The sequence below is a fragment of the Micromesistius poutassou genome (assembly GCF_964030765.1).
Source record: "Micromesistius poutassou genome assembly, chromosome: 4".
Taxonomy (NCBI): domain Eukaryota; kingdom Metazoa; phylum Chordata; class Actinopteri; order Gadiformes; family Gadidae; genus Micromesistius; species Micromesistius poutassou.
In genome coordinates this window covers 9,456,250-9,465,531 of record NC_140274.1, presented here as the reverse complement: position 1 = coordinate 9,465,531, position 9,282 = coordinate 9,456,250, and the positions used below count along the sequence as shown (strand labels likewise).

General features: G+C 45.5%; 1 protein-coding gene across 1 annotated transcript; it reads right to left on the bottom strand.

The window, feature by feature from the left end:
* Nucleotides 1-374: 374 nt before the first annotated feature.
* ccnl1a (cyclin L1a) lies at nt 375-8,411 on the bottom strand. The gene is made up of 10 exons (XM_084466690.1): nt 8,093-8,411; nt 7,798-7,872; nt 7,213-7,322; nt 5,449-5,569; nt 5,276-5,340; nt 2,635-2,734; nt 2,426-2,530; nt 2,074-2,327; nt 1,864-1,953; nt 375-1,772 (listed from the first exon to the last, which is right to left on the bottom strand). Exons 1-10 carry the CDS (start codon nt 8,330-8,332, stop codon nt 1,304-1,306), a joined length of 1,629 nt encoding a protein of 542 aa, XP_084322816.1. The 5' UTR covers nt 8,333-8,411; the 3' UTR covers nt 375-1,303.
* Between the last annotated feature and the right edge of the window lie 871 nt (nt 8,412-9,282).

The following is a 9,282-nucleotide window of genomic DNA, read 5'->3' as shown; positions in this document are numbered from 1 at the left end:
AAAGTGACACAACTATTCTCTCCCTAGAACGCAATCTACTTCAAGTACAATAGGGCCTACCGTCTCTTCATAGCTGATATCTAGCTTGACATCTTAAAAAGGCTTCAAGGACCACAGCTCTTACCGGGTACCCATTGAAAATAACCAGTAAAACCCATGATTACCTAACAATTGCATGGATGCAGTGGAGCGATGGTCACTTCAGCATTGCCACGGCCAACAGTGCCCCCTCCCTGCCATAAGACTTCAGGCTTTAGACTCACGCATTGTAAATTCAGTGAGTCAATCAGTTTACATGAAAACCTTTTACGATCACAACTTTAATGTTCCTTCCTCAACCATAAATTATTGTGCACTATTTTCAGAAACAAGAGTCATTACAGGGAGTCTTTTATTACTGAATTTAATTAAAAAATTCAAACATGAACATGTGCAGACTAAAAGCTGTGTAACAAATTCACAATTCTACAAGGTTTTTCAATCAAGTCTGCATCTTAAAAAGATATATAGCCTCTTACCCTAAATAACACCATTATTTTGATTCTTTACAAATGTACACATCACAGCTATAGCCATCGCACATTTGTCCAATAAATTATGAACCAAAGAGAAATTCCAATGAGAAGAATATTTTCTTTCCTGAATGTCATACATTTTTCCACTGTCCGTTCACTGAGCAGGTTTGCTTTAATAAATCAAAGCATTCACAATAAACCAGCTGTTTTGTCATCTTTACACTGTAAAATATATGGTTCCTTCAAGTCCAGTCCGTTGAAATGGAAAATGAGAAAATACATGAAAAAACAAAAAACATTTGCATTCAAAAGTAGTATGTGGACTGGTACGTTAGACAGCTCTGGGCCTGGCAGGGAAATTAACACGTTTCCATAATTCAACCAATTACCAATAATCTCTTAAAGAAAATAAAAAAACTTGACCTTTTCAGAACATCGTGCCACAAATGACATGGATTTGATCCCCCAAATGCGCCACCCCAGCTTTACCAAATTATCAGCCACCACTGCCAAATATCAGCTATAAGGTGGTTGGTCGATCAGTGGTCTTGGCCATAGCAAATTCTTTAACCAGCACGTTTTGACATGTGGAAAATACATTCAGGTTAATCTCCAAATCCAATGCCTCTTATGTGATCAGGGCATGAACACTGAACCGCAGAATGATCTGAGGGTCAATTTGGCGTACACTGGGGAAAGACGAGCAGTGGCGTGACGCATTGGTGGACCCTAGGAAACGTGTGACTGTGTTTCCGCCAGGCCCGGAGGCCGCCTGTGTGTCATGCGGCTCAGCGGCGGTGCCGGCCGTGCCCAGAGTGCCCGCCGCCACCGCCTCCGCCGCCACCGTGATGTTTGCTCTTGTGGCCGCGCTCCCTCTCACGCTCCCGGTCGTAGGAGCGGGACCTCTCGTGCTCCCGCCTCTCCCCGCGGTGGTGCCCGCCGCCCCGCTCGTGCTTGTGTTTCTTGGAGGACGCGAGATCCGAGGCCCCACGCTCCCTGTCCCGCTCCCTCTCCCGCTCGCGCTCCCCTTTGATGGGGGTGCGCGACCGGGAGCGCGAGCGCTTCCTCTTGTGTCCCGAGCTGCCGCCACCGCTGCCGCTGTGGCGACCCGAGACCTTGGAGTCGCTGTTGCCGTGGTGACTGGCCTTTGGCTTGAGGTGGGGGAGGAGCGGCGAGGGCTGGTGTCGCCGCGGCGACGGGCTGTGGGAGCGAGAGCGCGAGCTGTAGGTCCCCGAGCGACTGCGTCTGCCGTTGTAGCTGTGGAGGAGAGGGACAGGTGGTGAGACAGGGGGAATGGGAGGGCGTGCAGGGAGACGGCGACATGGTCATAGAGGAGAAACTGTCTTACTGTCTGCGGGGCGAGCGGGATCTGGAGCGGGAGCGTGTTCTAGAACGGGACCCACTGCTGTTCCTGCCTATCTTGGAATCTTTTCTTAACCTGAAAAGACGGGAAAGCATTTCTCCATTTAGGCAAGATAAAAGACATGCTTGATTCTGCGACATGACGCAGAGGGAACAGAGTGGACCCAAGAACTTCGTGGGGTGAGGATCTCCTTACCCGTTGTGTGGGCTCTTGGAGACCTGGGCCCGGTTGTCCGGCTCCTTCTTCACAGGCTTCAGGGCTTGGGGCTTCGGGGACTTGTCCTCCACTGGCACCACGGCGGGGGAGCATGGCTTGGAGGCCGGGGAGAAGCCACCGAGCGTGGAGAGGGCCGGCGTGCCGTCAGCGTTTAGACCCTTCGCCTTGAGCTTCGCCTCGGCCAGGAACATCTTCCGCCGGTCCACCTCCTTCTCCAGGTGATCGTAGTTGGGCTGGGGGGGGGATTCATAGTGTTAAAGATGAGGAACGAGGGAAGGGTACCGGCAGCCGGGAGCATACATAAGGTGGGAGGCGGGTTGTGGATGGTTACCTTCTTCCTGGTGTACAGCTTGAGGGTGGTGATGCAGATCTCCCGGATCTCCTCCTCACTGGCTCCAAACAGAAGGTACCAATGAGGCCTGGATGGCAGCGGCATCTTGGAGACAAACACAGATTTAATACCTTCGCAGAGTGGTCCGTTACATACAACCAGCAGGGCGCCAATGGACGTTGAAAATGGAAGATACAACAGCAACCGACCTGCAGAGCTCTGGCAGCCAGATATATGCAGGCACAGGCGATGGTCTCGGCTTGAAAGCGCACAAACACATTGGTCCTCAGGCAGTCGTTCATGTAGTTCCTGTGGAGGCAGAAGCACATACAAAAAACACATAGCATCTTTTCTACAGGAATCCCAGGGCTTTCATACCCGGTGGTAGTGGTTAAGTCTTGAGTGGTACTGGAACTATGTGTCCACTCTGGTGTATGTATTATTCCATTTGGGCTTTTTAGCAATTGATCATGATTTCCATAATGAACTTGAGGGTATGGGCTTAGTAGCATTTTTAAGTAACAGCTTGGCTTTGATATTTTCCAATATCAGGGAGTGTTAGTTTCAGACTCTGCCCCACTTCATGTACTACCCATTAATGTTGCCTACACATCAAATCATGTACAATGGTTTCCATATTGGTTTCTGCATTTTGATCTCCTGAAGCTGTTTTAACTTTGTCCTTTTCTCCATTCTCCTCCAAGATCAACCATGACACGGGGCGTGTTCACAAAAAATAAGACTGAGTTGCGGATCCAGAAGAAAAAATGGGTTCCAATCAGTTGAATAAAACATCCCTAACAATACCTCTTCAACATTAACATGCCTTGTATTGGGGAGCATGCAAGACTGGACAATACACTTGGACTAGAGTTTTATATAGACCTTTTGAAATGATGTTGCAGTGACAATAATGACATGCACATCAGGTCAGACTGCTTCAGTATGGAAGGGGAGGTAGAGATGATGCACATCAGGTCAGACTGTTTCAGTATGGAAGTAAGGGGAGGTAGAGATGATGCACATCAGGTCAGACTGCTTCAGTATGGAAGGGGAGGTAGAGATGATGCACATCAGGTCAGACTGTTTCAGTATGGAAGGGGAGGTAGAGATGATGCACATCAGGTCAGACTGCTTCAGTATGGAAGGGGAGGTAGAGATGATGCACATCAGGTCAGACTGTTTCAGTATGGAAGTAAGGGGAGGTAGAGATGATGCCAATCAGGTAGGACTGGCATGTTTCAGTATGGTAGGCAGTCACGTGATAAAGCACATGACGCAATGGTTCACAGGTGTGGATACTTATGTGCTCAAGGTGGGAAACTGATCAAACTAGTCAAAACGCCTCAGCCGAAGAAAATTGATTAAGAGGCAAACATCAAGTGTCCTTGCCATCCAAAATGGAAAGTTTCCCACCCAGACTCTACCAAGCAGCATGAAGTGTGATTTCTAGACTATTAAAAAAAGTGATGTTACAAAAGCAGCTAGACGTGTGTGTAAGTAGTTATTGGTAAGTGGTAAATGAGTTACAATTAGTGTACCAGCCAAAATAAACGACATGGAGCCATGAACCGTTACTCGGTGTCAGAGGGCTAACACAGAAAGGGGAGGTTGTGTGCAGAAGAGGTTCACTAGGTCCACACTTTACTGGAGCGCATGCACCAGAATGCCAATGCGCATCAGCGGTTTCATTCTGCCACCGTAGCATGCAAATCATTGACAATACTTAAACGTTACCATCAAGGCAATTCCTTAAACATTTTCCAGTAACAAGATATGTTAAAAACACATGAAACCTTTGATTTTGAAAAAGGTTGTGGCCACATGGAACTTGCCACACGTACACAAAGAATTCAGTTAGAACTCTGTTAAAATAAAATATATATATCAATATATGTTTTCTTTAGCGGCTCATGGAAAAGACTACTGGCGTGGCACTATTAGATCAAATGTAGTCGTTGGATTGTGATCTACTGCTGGGTGGGCAGGGTCCCTGGAGGCAGAGCCTGAGAGCTGGATCAGCCTGTAAGAGACACACGTCTGGACACCACGTCAGTTCGGGAAATGACACAGTAAGGTACTGTATTATTTAAGAATATAATTGGTCAAAAAAAGTACTTCTCTTCTCACTAAGTTTACTTCAATTTTAGATGCAAGTAAACTAGAAAAGAAAGCAGTTATCTATCACTACAAAAAAAAATGAAATATGCATCACAGTATAAACCTTCGTATCAAAACCAAAAAAAATACAAATCCTTTGACACCCAAGAGAAAATGCGATGTTGGCAGTTGGGATAGGCCCGCCCCCTTCAGTGAATCTCGGCACTGGGATTGGCTGTCTGGAGAAGGGCAGCCAACCAATGGGGGGGAGCTTCCCGAGGTCATGTGGTTGGAGGAGGCAGAGTTCAGAGGTTCTTTATGTGACTTACCAGCATGGACTACCCTTTAATCAAAGAGTAGAGAAAAGGACAAAGTTAAATCAAGCTCCCTGGGCTCCATAAACAAAAAGACTTGCAGAAATAAAACCATGTAAAGACACATCTCAGAAGCACATCAGGTTGGCAATCAAACAAATTGCACCATCAGCGCACCGGGAAATGGATTTCATGGGGGGGGGGGGGGGGGGGGGCTGATGTTGCGGGTAGACCTGGGAAAGTGACTGGTGGCTGCATTTTAAATATGTAGCTAGATGTTCTGATGGGTGATGTTTCCACTGTATGGACATGTCATAGTGCTGCGCGTACATGTTGAAAATCTACTGACAGCCCAGGTCTGGTAGCAGATCTTGGGCGCGTGACGCGCGTTGCTGCTGTAGGGTGTGAGAGACAAGGGAACAGAGTAGGAACTTACCAGGCGGTCTGGACCAGCGTTTGGTTCTTCTCACATTCCAGGACTTGAAGGTACATGACGATGATCTGGGATGACACAAGCACGGGTTGTTGCTTACAACACATCTCTACTGAAAAGCCAATAATGAAACCGTTTGTGGGGTGTAGAGACTGGATGAGGTCGGGGGAGCTCACCTTGTGGGGGTGCTTGACATGCACACAGAAGCCCAGCTCCTTCAGGACCCGCCGTTCTGCTTTGATGACTTGGTTTTTGGTATTTATGTAGTTCTGATCAAGTATCAATGAACTTGCACCCCTGGTTTTTGAAGGAATTAAAGTAAAAAATATAAAACAGTTTCTTCCCCCCACCCAGCTTCAGCAGCATACATAGCCTGTTAAGTGCCCCTTTGTTTTCTGTGACTCTTTCTATTTCCCCTTACAACCAACTCAAAGCAAGAGGGCCTATGGTTTCGTTTCCTTTGGGGTTTGCTGACTCCTGTGGCTCCAGTGTTAATGAATTGGCGTCTGCTGACAGCTCTCTGCCTGTATCACCGTATGTCAACGCTTAAAAGAGAAATATCAATAACGCTCATTGTCAAACACATCCGAAAAAACGAATTACACCAAATAACAGCTTGTGATCGTTCTGATTCGACTCACAATTTAAGAGCACAAAATGTATTCAATACAAGTTGACTAGTTATTGATCAGAATATCCTGGATATTAGCCATGGTTCTGAATCAAGCCGTCATTGCCTACTTTCTTGAGAATCAACAGAAAAAGTACAAAATATATTAAACAGTGACACACTGTATTCAACATAGTACTAATGACAGTCTAATGACAAAATATTATTTAGACTTCACCCCACAAACAATTGAATTGCCTATTTAAAGTGAGATACACATTGATGAGGATTTTTTTTACATTAAGATCATATAAAAAAGCTAACCAAGCTAAAAGAAAAAAGGTATTAATCATTACATGTATACCAGTATTCATATTTTTTCCAATAGAAAAAAACATAAGGGATGCAGTATTAAATCATCCTCAACGAACAGGCCAATTATAATAGTATTCTGCCATCCAACATTCCTGAACGTACCAAAAAACTAAGCCACACACAATTAATTCAAATATATACTCAGACTAACAAAAGTGGATTGATATTTCTCTAAAAAGCGATGACATTTGGTGAAATGGAAGTGTGCTCGTGTGGCAACATAATTTCCGGTGCTGGGCGAGGAGCAGCCAAACAGGGAGAACTACATTACCCAACAGCTGGCAGCATGTCTGACAAATACCCAAAGCATAAGACTGAGCCACAGAAGTCCTCAAAGACACCAGGAGAGGGGGGGGGGGGGGCCAAGGACCTCCGGCCAACCTGTCATCCCCGCGGCCCACAGTGGCTCAGCCCACGGGCTCCTCCCACAGGAAGGGGCTGGGGTGAGGCCGAGGGAGAAGCGACACTCCCTCGCTCATGGTTTCATGCCGACTGCTTCGTCTTTACGTACCATTCCACATCACCCAGGCTTTGGTAAATGTAGCTGGTCGCTGTTAGTTGGTTGCAAGGGAAAAAAGAATCCACGTTAATACCGAGATCGATTGAGTCGGGGCTATGTTTAATTTGAAGTCAGAGGCATGCCAATAAAGCATGTCTCATCCCATAGTGACTTAAACCATACGGCCATCTTTAGAAATATGCTTTGTTCAGGTGAGGCCAATTTCAGGGTTTACTCATCACAGAAAACACGCAAGATATATGCACAGAATGTTAACATGTGTGAGACCAGTGACGAGGAAACTGAAAAGTTTTGAAATGGTTTAGAGTACATGGATAAACAAAAGGGCACTTTCACAACAAAAATAAACGGTATTCCGTTTATATAAATCAAACAATTCAAAATATCTCAGACAACGTATCATATATCGTTATGCTGAAATGGAAAGATGCTTACTTTTTGCCTCGCATTTGTCGTAGGTGGTGGAAGACGTTGATCACGTCTCGTATCCGCCGTGGGGCTTCTTCTATCTTGGAGGCCAGGTTGACACAAGCCATGGCTACAATCTACAAAGAAAACAACACAAATAGTCAGGGATGTTATGACCTTCCTGGGAGGACCGTATTAACATGTTTCAGAGACGTTTAAAGTACAGCGAGCGGGTCATTACTTTGAGATGACAGGCAGTGCATGATTTTGTTTATTACATGGCCACTAAAATAAATCAATATGTTCACCCAAAATGACAGATTTTGTAATAATTTCTTTAAAAGTCAATAAAATCGGTTGGAAATGGAGTCCATAACAAAGGTCTGTTATTCAGACCTTGCGTAATAATCAAAGCAGTTTAATAAAGCCAGGTGTGTCTATCTATATAAATCCCTGTCTATAAATCCATCTCTCTATATACACACAGACATCTCTGCACATATAACGGAAGTGTGAGAATAACATGGCTGCCCAGAACGTAAGCGTAACGTATGCTGACGATACGTAGCTAGGAGCCACAATTACCTTCCTTGTTTGTGTGTGGACGCTTACCTCGAAACTGTGCTTGACGAAGGACTTGGAATAGAAAAAGCGATGGAAGAGAACCTGTCCCGTCGCCATGGCCACCTGAAGAAAGACGGCGAGACGTGGGTTATAGCTCGAGTTAACCTAATGCATCTTACACAATAGACAGCCGCCATTTTAGTCCCACCACGCCAACACCAGTCAGGCTAAGCTAACATCAGCTAGCTAGCAGCCGCTCTCCCGTCGTTAAATAAGGTGGATGGGGGATCTCCAAATGTGTCGATTTCAAACGAAAAACGTAGACGCATAACGTGTCGGTTACCTGGGGCAACTTTAGCAGGATCCCCGCCGACTGGATGAGCTCACATCCCAGGATCCGAAGGTCGGTCTCCGTGTTGAGGTCTAGGCCGTCGAGCATAGAGGGGGTCGGAGAAAGCTTCTCCTCGGGAACCAGAGAGTTGTCGATCGCCAGGTAGACTTCAGAGTACACTTTATCACCGATGAGTATGCCATCGTTGTTGGTCGATGCGTTAGACGATGTCGAAACGGGATCCGCGGCCATTTCACCCCACAAAAGTGTTAGAAAAACCGGGCCGAAAAGCTGAACTTGCCCCAAGCGCGGAACAACGCAGAACGATGTGCGCCGGCCTCTGTTGGTGCGCCTCCGCCAAGATAAAGTAGTCCCGGAAACCCCCTGCTGCAGTCAGTGGATTGCTGGTGGTGTCACTTGTTATGTATACGTATTTAGATACGTATGCAGTAAATAACCTCAGCAGAAGTTGAAACATGACTTTAATTGAGACTATATTTATGCAAGTGGTCTTCCTATCATGTGGTAGGCTATATTCGAGGTATTGTTGCAAAATTGTATTTCATTTTAGTATACATTTGTATTATACGAATTTAATTCCGTAACTTTGTCATTAGAAAACATACCATATTAATCTAGAACATTTAACGTAGACCCGGGATGCCATAATTAACCAGTGACGTCAATTACGGTAAAGTTCAGAATTTTACGATCATATCCATCCGCCAATGAGAACGGCGGAAGTGACTCCATACGATTTCCGAGAAACAACAGTCATATCGTTGAGCACGTAACCATCAGCTTTGATAACCATATTGTAAAGGCTTAACCCATGTGAACTGAATAAATAGAAGATTTGCATGGCTAATTAAACACATTTTCTGAATAAAAGCACATCCACTACACTAACACACACTCCCAAATGAACAGCCCCTAGCTGTCCTGAATAGTAATCTCAGACTTGAGCTTATCATCTCCTCTTCAATAATGAATAGTGCAGATCATTTATTGATCATGATCCCCTCAGGATCATCAGGGTAATGAGTCAAAACTTTCACAGGGCCAATTTTAAATTGTGCATGGATGCAAAGGAATTGTGGCGGCTGTTGTGGGGTTATGTTTCTCTTTATTAACGAGAAGAGGGAATAGGTTGTGAGGGGAGTCTTTGTGTTCATACTCTCAGCTGCAGGTGTGTCTCACGA

Coding starts and splice junctions, on each gene's coding strand:
- ccnl1a (XM_084466690.1), bottom strand. CDS start 8,332: ATGGCCGCGGATCCCGTTTCGACATCGTCTAACGCATCGACCAACAAC. Junction 7,873..8,092: donor TCCTGCTAAAGTTGCCCCAG/GTAACCGACACG, acceptor GTCTTTCTTCAG/GTGGCCATGGCGACGGGACA. Junction 2,735..5,275: donor ACGCTGGTCCAGACCGCCTG/GTAAGTTCCTAC, acceptor CTGCCTCCACAG/GAACTACATGAACGACTGCC.